This window comes from Rhinopithecus bieti, unplaced genomic scaffold (genome assembly GCF_001698545.2).
Source record: "Rhinopithecus bieti isolate Rb0 unplaced genomic scaffold, ASM169854v2 scaffold_3527, whole genome shotgun sequence".
NCBI lineage: Eukaryota > Metazoa > Chordata > Mammalia > Primates > Cercopithecidae > Rhinopithecus > Rhinopithecus bieti.
The window spans coordinates 1,013,860-1,031,928 of NW_016804488.1; the positions used below are offsets into that span (position 1 = coordinate 1,013,860).

The following is an 18,069-nucleotide window of genomic DNA, read 5'->3' on the forward strand; positions in this document are numbered from 1 at the left end:
AAATAATTGTGTGTTTTAATTTTCTGTTTTGAAAAGATGTAATTTAGTCAGATTTTTGACGTCTCCCTTAGCCAAGTACAAAGGAAGAAAATGAATGAAAATCATTACTGAAGTCCCTAAATGAATGACTGTATTGTCTTATGTTGCAATTGTACTGATGTTTAAATACCAATCTGAAATACGTGAGGGAACTTCAACTTGTATTAGATGGTTAAATAGGTGTGTGTGTGTGTGTGTGCGTGTGTGTGTGTATCTTTAAACCGGTGTAATAAACTTATTCTACCTTTCAAAGAAGAAGGTAAGGCTAGGCATGGTGGCTCATGCCTGTAATCCCAGTACCCAGACTCCATCTCAAACAAAACAAAACAAAACAGAAGAAGGTAAAAACATATTCCTGATCCATATGTAAGAAACAAATCAGGATGAAAGCATCGTAATCTTTCTAAAACAATGTCAAACTGTCATGGAGTGTGCGCTCCCTGAAGCTGCCTTTGGATTCAGTTTCTTTGGTTTTCATCACAGGCTCAGGGCCTTCTCCTAACAAATACATGGCGCATGTTCAAGATCCAACAAGACCAGCAGACAGGAGCCTGTGAAGTTCCTGTTAACACACAGAAACAATTCAGATATTCAGGATCCAGTCACTTGATGAAAGGGCGGGTGGTAAATTGGGGGTTAACCTTGCAATAAAGTATGGACAGTGGCAGTAGAAAATCCAGCAGTTTGGAAGCAAATGAATTTAAAATACTATCTGGAATGCAAATCAAATCCTGACCATTGAACTGTTCTTTCTTGACTCTCATTGACCTACTTCACAGTTTACAGACGGCTGATAATATAAAGGAAATTAAATGCCTGCAGTGAGAAAGTTCTTGATCTGGCAAAGGCCCCTCAGAGTGCTCCAAACATTTTATTTAATTTCCAAAATTTCTTGACCTGTTATGTCATTAAATAAAGGGGGAGAAACAGCTAGTCAGCATACATCATGATAAAAGCCACTTGAAGCTCACTTTTGTGTCCGACCCAGGACTAAAAAATGTCTTGCCTTTCTAAGTGGTGCTGAAGTATAAAGCATACAGTTATGACTTTCACTGCTAGGTTGAGATAACTGAAATGCAAGTGCATGGAAACTGTAAAATGGATGTGAGCGTTTTCTAGTAATATCAATATGATTGACAGTGATTTTGATTAAGGAGGTGTTGGTTAGCATCTCACAGAGATAGATTAGAAGATTTATATAGATGAACTCACTTCTTTTAGGTCAGTCAGAATGAGCTCTGGTTTAGATAATAAACTCTTGCCTTGCTGAAAAGCTTTATTAGCATATGACCTCCTTTTGTATGCAAATCTGCATAAGGCTGTACCCACTCAGTGCTTTCCATCTGGATTATAAGAAGACACCATGGAAAATGGGTCCTGTTCACTTAAACTTAGTTGTGACATTGGTCTTCGTAGATCCTTATTTTCCCCAAAAATTCACATAAAGAAATTTAGCTATTCACAGAGCAGCAGGTATTTAAGCTAATAAAATAGAGCATGGGAAATCACAGTACAGTTTGACTTAACATGTCTTTAAAATGCTATTTGAGTACTGACCTCTACTGTGGTTTAGCACACTCTGGATCCTCTCTGCAAACATTCTACCAAACTACTTATAGTGATAGACATCACTGCTTAATAAAATCTAAAGCATTAATAGATACGCTGTGTGCAAAAGTTGAGTGAGGTGATTTCCACTAGCTGCAAAGCAAATGCAACCGTTTTAATTGTACAGTACGCAGAAGATACCCTGCTCTGAAAGTGGAAGAAAAGGTTCTTCATTTGTTTTCATTATGAAGTCATGCCCTTAGTTTAAAAATTAACCTAAGTAATTAAAAATTAGGCAGCTATCTTTGAACTGGATGATGGCTTGCTTTGAAGGCAGAAAGACCTTTTCCACTGTTGAATCCCTGTGTTCTCAGAGTGCTGTTTTTCCTATTTTGAAGTTGAAAGATACTGAGTAGAAAAAACGAGTACGGGCCTTGGGCAGCACAGAGGCTGGAAGGGTGCAGGGGTAATTGGACAATGCAAAGAATGTTTGAATATGTATTCCATATCTTTATATGTTTTAGAACATTTAAAATATATATTGTATGTCTTTAAATTGTTAAAGAGCTCACTGAGATTGGGGAGTAGTAGTTAGGAGACCATTCAAACACATTCTAGCAGAACTTATATAAAGACTTTTTAAACATGAACATTTGTGCTAGGTGATTTATTAATTAATGTGTGGAGATTACCAACAGTTTTAAAAATATCAACTTAAGCATTGAGATATATAATACTCATAAATCATAAATATATGGGTCGATGAACTTTTATAATATTAGCATATGTGTAACTATCATCAGGAGAGAGACCTTTGGCAGACCCCCAAGAAACTCCCTTCATGGCCCTATCTAAACCAAAGATAAACACTGTTCTGGCTTTTATTACCATAGGTTAGTTTTACTTGTTTGTGAATTTTATATAAATGGGATCATACAGTTTATATTTTTACATGAGTGATTTTTTTCTATAAAACCATATTTGTAAAATGCATCCATATTATCACATGTTGCAATAGTTTTATTGTTATTAATGATGACAGATATTTGTTATGAACAATTCCTGATACACATATGAATGAAATTGCCTCCATAGAGCATGTGCGTGTTTTGCTTTTGTAAATACTGGTAGTGTTTTGGTTAACTGAGATATAATTCCTGTACCATCAAACTTACAGTTTTTTAAATGTAACAATTCAGTGATTTTTTACCATATTCATAAAGCTATACAATGATTTCCACTAACTCAAGAACATTTTCATTACTTTGTAAAGAAACCCTATACCAATTAGCAATCATTCCCCATTGCTTCCCCCTAGTGTCAACCATTAATCTACTTTCTATCTCTATGGATTTGAGTATCCTGGAAATTCCATATAAATAGGTTCATACAATAATTTCCTTTTATCTCAAATTCTTTTACTGTTTTTTCATAAAAGGGTATTGAGTTTTGTCAAATTCTTTTTCTGAGTTTAATGAGATGTGTGGTTTTTGCACTTTGTTCTATTAACATGATATAGATGATTGGTAGACTCAACAAATGATTAATTTTATATATTTAACTTTGCATTCCTGGAATAAATTACGCTTAAGCATAGTGCCTACTTCTCTTTATATGGGCTGGATTTGATTTACTTGTATTTTGTTGAGGATTTTTAAACATCTATTTATAAGAAATACTGTTATATAGCTTTCTGTCATGTCTTTAGTTGTGGTATCTGGATGATACTGACCTTATGTAATTAGCTTGGGAATGTTTTTTTCTCTTCTACTTTTTGAAACAGTCTAGAAGCATTAGTGTTAATTCATCTTTAAATATTTGGTAGAACTCACCAGTGAAACTATTTGGTACTGGGCTTTTATTTATGAAAAGGTTTTTTGGCATTGTTTCTATTGTTTTTATTATTATTATTACTAATTCAGTATCTTTACTTGTGGATCTGTTTAGATTTTCTTTTTCTCATTTGGTCACTTTCAGTATTTTCTGTCTTTCTAGGAATTTGTCCATGTTATCTAAATTTCTTAGGAGTTTGGCATATGAACATTTAGACTATTAAAAAATTTTCCATTTCTTTAAGATTGGTGGAAATGTTTTATTTCTGATTTTAGTAATTTTAATATTCTTGTTCCCTTTTTTTGGTCAGTGTAGCTATGAGTTTGTAGATTTCATTGACCTTAATCAAGTTTTGATTCTGATTATTTTCTCTATTGTTTTTCTTCCCTATTTTATTTATTTCTGCTCAAAACATTATTATTTTTTTCATTCTGTTTTCTTTACGTTTAGTTTGCTTTAGTTTTTCTAATTTCTTAGTGTAAATGGCTAGGTTATTTTTCTGACATCTACTTTTTTAAAGAATAATACAGCTATTACAGCTATATCTTTCTCTTTATGCACCTTTTCAGCTGAATACCATGTTTTGGTATGTTGTGTTTTTGTTTTCATTCATCTCAAAGTATTTTCTAATTTTCCTTTTGATTTCTTCTTTGACCCATTGGTTATGAAGGTATATGTTGTTTAATTTCTACACATTTGGGATTTCCTAAAGATTGCTTCTGTATTGATTTTTAATTTTAGCCTATTGTAGTCAAAGAACATACTTTGTATGATTCCAGTTCTTTTCATTTATTGAGGTTTTTTTTTTTTTTTTTCTGACAGAGTGTTGCTGTTTCACTCATGCTGGAGTACAGTGGCATGATCTCGGCTCACTGCAACCTCCACCTCTTGTGTTCTAGTGATTTTCCTGCCTCAGCCTTCCAAGTAGCTGGGATTACAGGCATCTGCCACCATGCCTGGCTAATTTTTGCATTTTTGGTAGAGAGTGTTTTTCACCATGTTGGGCAGGCTGGTCTTGAACTCCTGACCTAAAATGGTCCGCCCACCTTGGTCTCCCAAAGTGCTAGAATTACAGGTTTGTGTCACTGTACCCAGCTAATAAGGCTTTTTTGTTTGTTTGTTTAATAGCCAAACACTTGTTCTATTCTGGAGAATTGCTTCTATATACATTTGAGAAGAATGTTTATTCTGCTGTTTTGGGCTGGAGAGTTCTAAGTCTCTATAGTCAGCTAGTTCTAGTTATCTTGTATTGTTCCAATCTCCTATATTTTTGTTAATCTTCTAGCACAGTTAGTCTATTAAATATTGAATATGGTGTATTGAACTTGTTATTATTGTTGAATTGTCTATTTCTCCCTTTAATGCTGTCAGCATTTGCTTTGTGTGTTGTGAGGCTCTGTTCTTAATTTCATATGTTTTTATGATTAGTTTGTCTTCCCAAGGAATTGACCCTTTTATTGTTATAAGATGTGTCTCTTTGTTTTTAGTAACAATATTTTCTTCAAGTCTGTTCTGTTATATATTAGTAGTGTCACCTCAGCTGTCTTTTGGATACTGGTTTCATTGTATATCTTTTTGCATCCTTTTATTTTCAAACTATTTGTGACTTTGATTCTAAAGTGTATATTTTATAGACAGCATATAGTTGGATAATTAAAAAATATCCATTCTGCCAATCTGTGAATTGGTTAAATGGTAGAATTAATTGATAATTATGTGGTAATTACATTAAATGTAAATGAGCTAAATAATCTAATTACTGAGATGGTAGAATTGGTTTCCACCATTTTACTATTTGCTTTCTATATTTCCTCTATATTTTTCATTCCTCTGTTCTTCTATTGCTGCCATCTTTTGTGCTAAATAAGTATTTTCTAAAATACCACTTAAAGTCCTTATTGTGTTTTTTGCTATACATATTTTTGAGTTATGTTCTTAGCGATTTTCCTGGGGATTGTAACTAACATCTTGAGTTAAAATTCTCTAATTTATATTAATACAAATTTAATTTCAATAGTTTATAAAATTGCATTTCTATATAACTCCTCTCCCATTTATGCTATTATTATTACAAATTACATTTTTAGAGATTGTGTGCTCATCAGGGTTGATTACATTTATCTTGTCATTTATATTTCTTTATATGGTAATCTTAACCAGTGCTTTTTATTTTATTTCATTATATGGATTCATGTTACTGTTAGTACTGTTCATTTCAGCATTTAGTAATTTTGAGGCAGTTATACTGTCAACAAACTCTCTCGGTTTTGGTGAGCTGTGAATATCTTAATCTCTCATTAAATTTTGAAAGATAGTAATTTCTTCTTTACTGTAGAATTCTAGGCTAGATTTTTTTTTTTTTTTTTTTTTTTTTTTTTTGCTTTTAACCTCTCAACACTTTGTGCATGCCATCCTATTGTGTTCTGGCCTCTATGGTGTCTGTTAAGAAAGCAACTATTAACCTTCATGGAGATTCTTTGTACATTGTGAGTCACTTCTCTCATTGCCGTCATGATTTTCCCTTTGTCTGAAGTCTTTGACAGTTTGATTATGATTTGTCTAGGTATAGATTCTTTTGTATATACTATACAGATAAGGATCTCATTCCTGAATATATACAACATTATTATTTTCTTTCAATCTTTATAACTTTCTTTTTCTTGCCTTACTGGACTGGCCAGCACTGGCGTTATAATGTTGAATAGAAGAGGTGGTAATGGGGACCTTTCGTTTTTGATATGAAGGGCAAAACTTTAAATATTTTATGATTAACATAGGTTGGGTGTAGTGGCTCATGTCTGTAGTCCCAGCACTGTGGGAGGCCGAGGTAGGTCGATCACTTAAGGTTAGGAGTTCAATACCAGCCTGCCCAATGTGGCAAAACCCCATCTCTACTAAAAATACCAAAAAATTAGCTGGACCTGGTGGCACACACATGTAATCCCAGCTACTTGAGAGGCTGAGGCATGAGAATCACTTGAATCCTGGAGTCAGAGGTTGCAGTGAGCCGAGATCATGCCACTGCATTCCAGCCTGGGTGATGGAGTGAAACTTTGTCTAAAATAAAATAAAATAAATAAATATTTTATTAAGCATAAATATATAGCTTCTATTGTCTTGGCATACATTTTAAAATCAGATTAAGAAAGTTCTTGTATATTTTCCTTTCTAGCTTGTAAAGTTTTTTTTTTTCAATTTTTGACTTTTGTTTATTTTTATAAAGAATATATTTAGAGACAGGGTCTTGCTCTGTCACCCAGGCTCGAGTACAGTAGCATGATCATAGCTCACCATAGCCTCAAACATCTGGGCTCAAGTAATCTTTCTTCTTCAGCCTTCTGGCAGGTGGGACTACATGCCCAGCTGTTTTTATAAGCAATAATTTTAACATTTTACTGACTATTTTTTCTCACCTTTTCTTTATACTCTTAGTATACTATGTTACATTAAATAATTTTTAAATTTTATTTTAAAAATATTGAATTCATGGATAAAGTTGACTTGGTCAAAATTTCATACCCCTTTTATATATCACTTGATTTAATTGGGTAATAGTTGCTAAAATTTTGTGATGATTATTATATGGAATTATCTTGTGAATTTTACTTACTGTAACACATTTGCAGGTTTAATTGTCGAGGAATAATGGTCTCAGTAAGTAACTTGAAAATTGTTTTCAGTCTGTTTTCTAGAATAGTGTATGATCCATGTAATTTTTACATAGCTATTTCAAAGAATGCCCTAATGAATGCATTTGGGTCTAAATTTATCAAAACAATTTTAATTAATGATTCAATTTCTTTTTACATTTAGAAATTTTTAGGTTTTCTATTTCCTCCTTTTCTTGGTATATTGCATTTTAAGGGATTTTTCTATTCCATCTAAATTATTCCATTTCTATGCAGAAGTTTGGTGCATAATATACTAAAATTTTATTTTTAATATCTATCTTAAGTGATGTTGTTAGTATTACTGATTTTGATATTTTGTATCAAATTGTATTAATATTACTATTCATTACTATGTTTAAAGTACTCTATTACTGTCTTAATTTTGCTTATTATAACTTTCTAGTTCTAAAATTTTTATTCGATTTTTTAAATTGATTTCAGTTTTCTGGTAAAATTCACCTTTTTTTCCTCTTTTTTGCTCATTTATTAATTAAACTATGTTAAAATCTATGATAACTCCAATATCTGTATCACTTGTGGATTTATTTTCATTTTATTTGTTTTTTATCATAGTTTTTATTTATTTTTATTTATTTATGTTTTTTTAGTGGTATTCCTGGTGTATTCATTTGCTAGGTCTACTGTAAAAATATACCTCTGGCCAGGTGCAGTGGCTCATGCTTGTAATCCCAGTGCTCTGGGAGGTTAAGGTGGGAGGATCATTTGAGGCTAGGAGTTTGAGACCAGCCTGGACAACATAGCGAGACTCCATCTCTACAAAACAGAAACAAACCAAAACAACAACAACAAAAACATTTAATTAGCCAGGTCTGATGGTAAGGTGCATGTATGTAGTCTGAGCTACTTGGGAGGCTGAGGTGGGAGGATTGTTGGAGCCCAAAAGTTAGAGGCTGCAGTAAGCTATGATTGCGCCACTGCACTCCAGCCTCAGCTACAGAGTGAAACTCCATCTCAAAGCAACAACAACATGAATGAAAACAAAACACAAACTTAGTGGCTTAAACTAGGAAAACTTATTATCTCATGGTTCTAGAGGCTTGAACTCTGAGATCAAACTGTTGCCAGTATTAGTTCCTTCTGACTGCTGTCGGGGAGGGCTCTGCTATAGGCCTGTCTCCTTGGCTTATACATGGCCATCTTCTCTCTGTTTGTTTACATAGTCTTCCCTCTATGTATGTGTCTGTGTCCACATTTTCCCTTTTCGAAGGACATCAGTCATACCAGATTAGAGCCCACCATAGCAGCCTCATTTAAATTTGATTTTTTCTTTGACATTTTGTCTTCAAATAAGGTCATATTCCAAGGGACGGGGAGTTAGGGCTCCAACATTATTATTATTATTACTATTATTTTGGATGGGACACAATTCAACTCATAACAACTGATAAAGTTTGATTGAATGAAAACATTTAGAGTCTCTGGATGATTCTGTTTTCCTTCAAAGAAAATTCTCTTTAGCTTTGATATGGAATTATAACATATGAAATTATCTCAGCAAACTCATCTAAAATCATTTAAATAAATTTTTAAAAGGGCTTGTCTATTTGTACATTTCTGGAGGCTTCACTGTTCAATGGCCCTGATTGAGAGCCATGTTTGTTTGCCAGAGTCCTGACACCTGAATGTCTGCTTAATGACAGTTTCTGTTATCCCAGTTGGTTATTCCAGGTTTGTTATAAACTTGGTAGGTTTACTTACTTTTTAGATTCTTAGAGTTGTGTCTTGATTTTCCTCTTCAATTATAGACCTGCATTGCTCATACATTAATGAACATCTCAAGCATGAGACACCTAGAGTTACAGAGGTTTTCTTACTTTCCTCCCCCTGGGATATTGGCCTCTCAAGTCCTACCTGCTCTGGTAGCCCTGAATCTCAATTTTTATGTCTTCCAAAGACTAATAACAGCTTTTCTTAGCTCCTCTGCCTTTTAGCAGTCACTTTCTCCACAGTATCATTACTTCTTCTTCCTTATTTTATATGTGTGGCTAATACTTCAAGGAAAAACAAACAAAACACATGTCTCCTCTCAGTGAGTTTTTCTTCTTTTTGGGGTTTGAATCTTTAATTCCTAGTCTTTAAATAGATTTTTCTGCATTTTATCCAGCTGTTCCATTGTTTTATGGGCTATTGAAAACAACTCCCATTTTAGCGTCAATTTTGATGATAAAGCACAAGGATAATACAACACATGGATGGTATATTTGAAGCCGCAGATAATATATACATTAACCTTTACAAATATTCCCCTATCCCGAAAACACTTGAAACTTGAGTTTCCAGTAGACATTTTTTTTTTTTTTTACATAACACATATAAACATTTTATGGTACATACTTACACTTAACATTTATTCATTGTTTATCTGAATTACAAATTTAAGTGGATGTTTTGTATTTTTTTCTGGCAATCTTGCTTTCTTTAGAAGAATTAATAAACAATAATACATTGGAATAATTATGGTACAAAACTGATTGGAGCACTATGGAAAGACTGTAACTAAAAATTATACATGGATTTTTTATTATTTAAATATAAGGGAATGCTTTTTTAAAAGTTGATACTCTGAAGACTTAAAAGTTAAAATTTTATGACACAAATGTGGAAACTGTCATGACAAATGTACTAGCTGAATTTGAAAGACAGGAGAATATGGATGTAATAGAAACTGATGTAAAGGAAATTAAGTACCCAGTAGATCTTAAATTCTGTTTCCTCTTATCTTTATCACATACAATAGAATTAAAAGTGCAGAATATTAAATTAGTGCTGCCAGTGATAAACTTGAGAAATTGTTTCATGGTGTACATTAGAAGCCATTGACTCGGTGAGTAAGAGAATGGTAGACAATGCGCAAGATGGAGAGATTCATTTAAAATGTATAGCTTTTCCTGTGGGGCAGAGATATGGAACATGAAAAAAAAGAAACAAAACTACTGAAAAGGTACTGAGTTGTGGTTTTTGGTACAATATTTAAAGAGCTTGTAAGCTGTCACTTTCATTTTCACAACAGGAAAATACCTTAAAAGCTAAAAATTATCAACTCTTCTTAGAGCCATCAGAGACTTGAGGTCACAGAGCAAACTGCTACCCCATACTGGACAGACAGTCAGGGGACCCCCTACACCCGTGGGTTCATATCCTTGGATTCAACTAACTGCACTGCAAAATATTCAGAAAAAAGGGGATGATTCTGTCTGTACTGAACATGTACAGACTTTTTCTGTTGTTAATATTCCCTAAAAAATACAGCATAAGCACTGTTTTTATGGCATTTACAATGTATTGTGTATTATAAGTCATCAAGAAATTATTTAAAGTATTTGGGAAGATGTATGTAGGTTATAAGCAAATACTACACTGTTTTGTATAAAGGACTTGAGCATCCGTGGATTTTTAGTGTCCAAGGAGAGTCCTAGACCCATCCTCTATGGATACTGAAAATACTATAATAGAAGGAAGCCCAGGACTGTGAATCAGGAGACCTAGAAGCAGAAGTCACCAGATGGAGCCAGGATCGGTAGAAACACATCAACTGTAATCAAAAAGCGATGTAGGCTCAGTGTGGACTAACTTGAAAGTAGCCTTGGGGGCTCCTCACTGGTGAGTATTACCTACAGGAACCCTACCAGATTCTCAGTGTGAAGACTGGGGGAAAAATCCCTTTGTGCTTTCAGCAGGAAGTAATTATACGAAAATATGCCCAGACCTCTCTGTAAGGCTTAGAAAGACCAGCCCTAAGGGGAAGCTGTTTTTCCAGAGCCTAACTGACCTGGGAAAAGGGGAATGCCCAGCTCAGGCACTAGAAGACTGAGACATGATTGTGAGAATAGACAACTCTTCACCTCAACCAGCTCCTCACCACCACTTCGGTGGAGCTCCTGTGTAATAACCAAGGACTATAAGAACTACAAGCCTCAGACTCTAAGATGGAATCTCTAGGCAAACTCAAAGACAATTGGATATAAACCCAAGGACACTAGAACTGACACCACTGAGACAGCCACCAGTAAGCACAACATAACTTCTTGTCAGATAAACTCAAACCTCACAGTAAAATCCCAAATGCAGCTTAACAGTAAAGGAACAGACATCATTCAAACTATGCTGTCAAACCACAATGAAATTAAACTAGAAATAAAAAATAGAAGGATAGCTTTAGACATCCCCAAATATTTGGAGATTAAACAACATATTTCTGGGTAACACATAGGTCAGAGAAATCAGAAAGGAAATTACAAAAATTAAACTTAAATGAAAATGAAATTTAAACCTATCACAGTTTGTGGGATACAGCTAAAGTGGTGCTTAAAGGAAAATTTATGGAATTTAATGCATCTATTAGAAAAGATGACAGACTAAAATAGATAATCTAAGCTTATACCTTACTAAACTAGAGGAAGAGGAGCAAATTAAATTGAAAGTAAGCAGAAGAAAAGAAATGATACAAATCGGTGGAGAAATCAATACAATTGTAAAAGGAAAATAATAGAGAAAATCAATGAAACTAAAAGCTGAAATCAGTGAACTAAAAGATGAAATAAATAAAATTGATCAACTCCTAGGGAGATTACTGATGAAAAAAAGCAAATACAAATTACTAATATCGAAAATCAAAGATGTCATCCTTACTAATCTCATGAACATTAAAATATTAATAAGGAAATATTTTGAGCAACTCTATGCCCACATCTTGAATAACTTACTTCAAATGGGCCAATTCCCTAAATACACGATTTACCCAAACACATACAATGAGAAATAGACAATCCAAATAGGTATATATCAATGAAAGAAATTGAATCAATAACTAATGACCATAAAAGCAAAAGCACTAGACTTAGGTGGTCTCACTGGTGAGTTCTACCATTTAAGAAAGAAATGATATCAATTTACTAAAATGTCCTTTGAAAATAGATACAGAACAAATATGGTTTAACTGTTTTTATGAGGCCAGCATTACCAAAATACTGAAATCAGACAAGGACATTACAAGAAAGGAAAACTATAGCTTAGTGTCTCTTATGAATATACATGCAAAAATTCTCAACAAAGTATCAAATTGAATCTAACAATGTATGAAAAGAATTATATACTATGACAAAGAAGGATTTATTCCAGATAGGCAAGGTTCATTCAATTTTTGAAAATCAATTAATATAATCAATTACATCAACAGAATAAAAGGAAAAAATAGTTTGATCCTATTAACAGATGCATAAAAATATTTTTCACAAAAGTAACACTCATTCATGATACTAACTCTCAGCCAACTAGGAACAGAAAGGAAATTCCTTAACTTGATAAAGAACACTGACAATAAACCTTCAAGTAATATCGTACTAAACCATGAGAAGCTAGATACCTTTCTCCTAAATTTGGGAACAAGACGAGGATGTCCTCACTCTCCATTCTTACCTCAATACTCTGCCGGCAAGAAGTCCTACATAATGCAATAAGAGCAGAAAAGGGACTTAAACTCACACAGATTGGGAAGGAATAAATAAGACTGTTATTGTTTGTAGATGACATGATTATATATGTAGAAACTCCCAAAGAATTGTCAAAAAAAATGCTCCTAGAACTGATAAACATTTATATCAAGGTTTCAGGATACAACGTTAATATAGAAAAGTCCTATGTTTCCCTATATATCTACAATGAATAATTGGAATTTGACATTTTAAAAACATATCATTTACATTAACAATCCCCAAAATGGAATACTTAGCTATAAATCTAACAAATTACGTGAGGAAAACTACAAAATCCTAATGAAATAAATGGAAAAAAGTTCCAAATAAATAGATATTCCATGTTTTGGGGTAGAAAGATTTAATATCAACAAGATGTTGGTTCTTCCCAACTTGAATGTTAGGTTTAACACAACCCCAATCAAAGTCCCAGTGTTACTTTGTGGATATTAACAAACTGATTTTCAAGTACATGTGGAAAGACAAAAGATCCATGATAGGCAACACAGTATGGAAGAAAAACAAAGTTTGAAGACTGACATTACCTGACTTTAAGACTTACGTAAAGGCTCAGTAACTTCAAGAGATAGCCCCACACCAATACAGTCAACTGATATCTGAGAAGAGAACAAAGGCAATCATGTGGGAAAATCATCATCTTTGCAACAAGTGGTGCCAGAACAAATGGACATCCACATGCCAGACAATGAATCTTGGCACTTAACTTATACCTGTGACAAAAATTAACTCCAAGTGGATCTATGATCTGATTGTAAAGTGCAGATTATAGAAGTTCTAAAAAATAACATAGGATAAAATCTAGGTGACTTTGGATGTGACAATGTCTTTTTAGATACAATATCAAAAGCATGATCCATAAAAGAAAATGTTGGTAAGTTTGACTTCATTAAAGTGTATTTCTGCTCTGCAAAAGACACTGTTAAGAGATTAAAATGTCAATCCATAGACTGGGAAAAAAATTTTGCAGACCCATGTCTCGTAAAAAACTTGTACACAAAATACATAAAGTTTTGTATACATAAACTTGTATGCAAAATCCTTAAAATTAAACCACAAGAAAACACACAGTAAAAACATGGGTAAAAGATGTGAACAGATGTCTCACCAAAGAAGACAGATGCAAATAAGTTCATGATAAGATGCTCGACATCATATGTCATTGGAGAACGGCAAATTACAGCAACAATGCGATGCATCTCTATACCTAATTGAATAAAATACAAAACACTGACAACACCAAATGTTGACAACAATGTGGAGCAATCTCATTTGCTGCTGCTGAGAATTCAAAATGGTACAACCACTTTGGCAGACAGTTTGGCAGAATCTTATAAAACTCAGTGTAGTCTTTCCATCTGATTCAGCAATGCATATTAATAAAAAAAACAGTTTTATTATGTATGTATGCACAGGAGTTTCACACAAAAAATAAGACTCAAGGAGCTTCCCAGATGATTGAGGCTTATACACTATATGAGGTTAAACAAAGCAAAAGGGATTTGGGGATCCCGGGCAGGGGAGGCCAGCTATGGGAAGATGAGGGGAGGAAATGTATGCTGGATTAGGGTTGTCTCATTACACAGATAAGAATCTCTCTGGTTCAGAGTTGTCTGGGAAAGTAGCTCTCTTTCTGGTAGGGAGACATCTTTACAAATGGAAATTTCCTTTGTAAATGTGAATTTCCTTTTCAAAAGAAGACAATTTATACTCAATTTTTAGGCAGTTAAGGAGAGGTAAAGAGCTTTTCCTGTGTCTTCTGGTCTTCCTGTGTCTTCAATTGCCTTTAGCTCAAAATAATGCATATGCCAAAGAGGCCTATTTTGGGGTGACTTCTTGTATTCTTCATTTCTCATGAATTGAACCTATTCTTGTGAAATGAAATAATTGTTTTAAATAAACTGCAGTGGACTTGTTATTGATGAGCCACATTTTAAAAATGGGTTGATGCCAGTTTGGGAAACTCCTGTTCTCAGGCTGTGCTGCTTCTCTCTGCAGGGACGCTGTGGACCTGTCTTCTGCTGGTGCCGCAGGCGTGCTCATTGGCTACTGTCCCCAGCAGGATGCCCTGGACGAGCTTCTGACTGGTTGGGAACATCTCCATTATTACTGTAGCTTACGCGGGATTCCAAGGCAGTGCATCCCTGAGGTAAATTTCAGTGGGGTCTTCTAGATAAAGGGACCCATTGGGGAATGCTTGGTGACCACCTCTGGCTCCAAGGCAGCTCTCTCACCCTGTGAGGAGAAGGAACTGTAGTAGCAGATAAACTTACCTGCAAGAGATTTTCCAATGTGATTATACTGAAGAAAACATTAAATAAATTTGCCTTATTTACATTATATATTTAAACTGCATCTGTGTGAGGCAGTCATGTGGTCAGAGTTAAAACATAAATACATCATTTATAACTTTGTATCCCCCTTGCTCTTTTCTTCCTCTCTAAATGCCTTTTACATTTATTGAACTACTAATTTGTATTCAGGAAGAAATATCACAAACTCTGTATTTTCAGGGCTTATGAAAGAGTGGGCACAAAATATGTGTGGAAACTGGGGGATTGTTGGAAGCAATGACTTCTTGATGAGTGGGCGGACAGATTCCTACTGCCAGGGGATTCCTTTCTGGGTGGCCTTAGGGAATGAAGGAGTGGCAGAAACTGCAGACCTCCATACCCCCATCACTGCCTGTGTCAGAAGAGAGGCAGGTGAGCAGCGAGAGAGCAAAAGACAGCTGCCACTTCTTCTGTGCGAGTAGAGGTCAGCGAAGCAGAGCGGACAGCATTGATTGACAGCTCAGGACGTTGTACCGTGAGCCACCAAAATTGCAGTTATTTAAGCACATTTTTACCTTTTCTGCATCTCATTATAGAAAGTCTGGGGTGCGTGCTCCTCAGATTTCTGGATTCTGAACTACAAGCAGAAATAAGTGGCTTATGTGATGCATTTGCAATTAGATTCTGCGGGAGAGGGAACATTCTAGGACTCACAGGAGACAAAACTAATAGCCTTCGCCTTCACTGGTCCATGAACATTCATTCTCTGTTCTGTTTTTATAATGCTTCAGCATTTGTTCTTATTTATGCTTTCTAACTTTAAGTGAAACTAAACAGAATGTCTGCACCTCATTGTAAGGACTCTGGCCCCTTTTCCCATCTCCTGTCTTAATAAAGAAAGGATAACTGACCACCCCACAGAGACCCGCTGGTTGTAGTTAAACAGTTATTGGCATCCGTGACTAATTGTTGGCTCAATTTTTAATCGGTGTTTATCTCTGTCAGCTCCTCCTTGTTAGTTTTTGATGAAAGAGGCGGGTGCTTGGCAAAGGCTTTAAGCTGGCGCTTTTGTTTTTTGAGGGAAACATGCTTATGAAAAAAGCTCTCATTAATGTGGTAAGAGTTGGTGCTTTCTGTCATTCACAGCAATTGTGTCTTGATATTCAGCTGTCTTACAACTTTGTTTTTCTGAATTGTTCTACCAAGAAAAGTTATTTAAATGGTAACCAATTAGGAACTGCCTTCATTTCTTTTATACAACCGTAACTGATTTTGCAGACAGTATTGCTACTTGCTCTTGTTTCTAAGATGTCAGCACACTTTTGTATCTGTTCCCAAAGGAGTTAGCTCCTTTTCTGGAAAAAAATTCTCTCTTCTATATTTTTGGGGGATATTTAAGTTATAGAACAGGCATATCCATTCTGAGGTGCTTATCACAAGGTGTCCAGAAAGAATTATTATAAAATAATGGAAAACAGTAGTTTTATCTTTCAGTATTTATTCCATGTCAAGTACTGTTCTAAGTATTTTACAGCAACCATATGAAGTAGATACTTATTCCCATTTTACAAACTGAGAAATTAGACACAGTTTAATTGAGACACAGAGACACAGGGAAACTGAGACACCAGAGAAATTAGGCCATTTGCCCACGTTCACATGGCTAGTAATTGGCAAGGTTTTGCTTTGAAACCATATAAACCAGCTCCAGGGTACAAGTTCTTGACTAAGACATTACTCTGACATTTATTTTATCCAGGTTATTAGTTCTGTAAGATGGAATGCCTGGTGTATTAACAGTTCAGTCTTATTTTTATACCCCTGGGGTGGCCAAAGAAGTGGAAACTGTGTGGGGTTAGTGCATGACTTCTCCAACATGGAACTCCTCCTGCTGCCTGACTTTCCATTGGGCTGGAGTTGGGCTCAACATGTGCGCCTCACCTCCAGGCTCTCAGAACTCACAGATATGGGGGTAATCTTTAGACACATCTGCTGTTCACCTTAGTTGTTTTCTTCAGGCTGCCATCTATTTTCATTGTAACATGGACAGCCACCATTGCATGTTCTCTGATTCTAGTGGAAGACCCTCTGTGCTTGCTGGGAGGCTCCTTTGTTCAGCCTTACTGTCCCCTCTCCTCCCTCCCTGGGACCCTCGGAGCCCGTGCTGTGGCTGAGCCAGCCCACCTGTGCTCCACTTGCTGGTCATTTCTATGTATGGTCAAATTGCTCACTTCCTCAACCTTTCAAAAGTTTGATGAGGTAAGAATAAGATGCCACTTCATAAAGCTTGAATTTAGGTTCGGCAAGTTAACGTAATGATTTTCAATTTTCCCATGATTTACACTGCACAGTTTTGTGCAGTGTGTATATTTGAGCCTGAATTTAATTAACCTTGTATAACATGTTATATCAAGTTATATCACTTGGTTATTACCAGATGATGCAAGAGATGAGGGCTACACAGTCTGGGATGCTAGAGGAAATGTGTAAGAGTCCATCATGCTAGGTAGCTTTAATGTTAGTGTCATACCATAACAAACAAACAATACTTCTAAATGGGAAGAGATTTGACAAATTCTACATGTTCGTTTTCCCTGGTATAGAAGAGGTATGACCCCTTATCATCTTAGTTTTGTTAATACCTGCACATGCCTCCCAGGGAATATCCCTACTGTGTCTTGCTTCCCCCTATCTTCTCTAAAGGCATGACTTTTATCTTTAAGTTTTCTTCCATTCACACAGTCAGTTTAGCTAGAAGGAGCTAGAAGTTATAAGATAGTAGGAATGGGGACAGGAGGTCATCTTCAGAGGAAGGGCCAGGATAAACATATCCATCTGAAATCCTTGGTTTCCCTTCCCTACTTTACTACTCATTTTGATCTTTAATCTCACAGAAAATGTTGACCTGGCCATTATGCATGCTAGTGGAAACATTTTGGCTTTGGAGCCCAACAGATGTGTGTGTGAATCTCAGGGCAATTCATTTTGGCTCCAGTGATGTTTATAGAAGTCCTACTATGTGCCAAACATGAATAAGCACTGGGGCTTTGCATCCCAGTGCATATCCCATTGGGATTCATCCCAAAACGAATACATCCCCAAATGAAAGCATCCCAAAACAAATGCATTCCAGTAACTTGCCTTAAGTGTGGTACAATTTCTAGAGTTTCATGAGAGAAAAATACCAAACTGCAG

The 18,069-nt window shown here is 35.2% G+C and overlaps 1 protein-coding gene across 1 annotated transcript in view; it reads left to right on the forward strand.

Moving 5' to 3' along the window:
• ABCA13 (ATP binding cassette subfamily A member 13) overlaps positions 1-18,069 on the forward strand; it is a 503,546-nt gene that overhangs the window by 417,460 nt on the left and 68,017 nt on the right. The window contains 1 exon segment of the mRNA XM_017868548.1: positions 14,600-14,750. Coding sequence (XP_017724037.1) covers positions 14,600-14,750 — 151 coding nt within the window.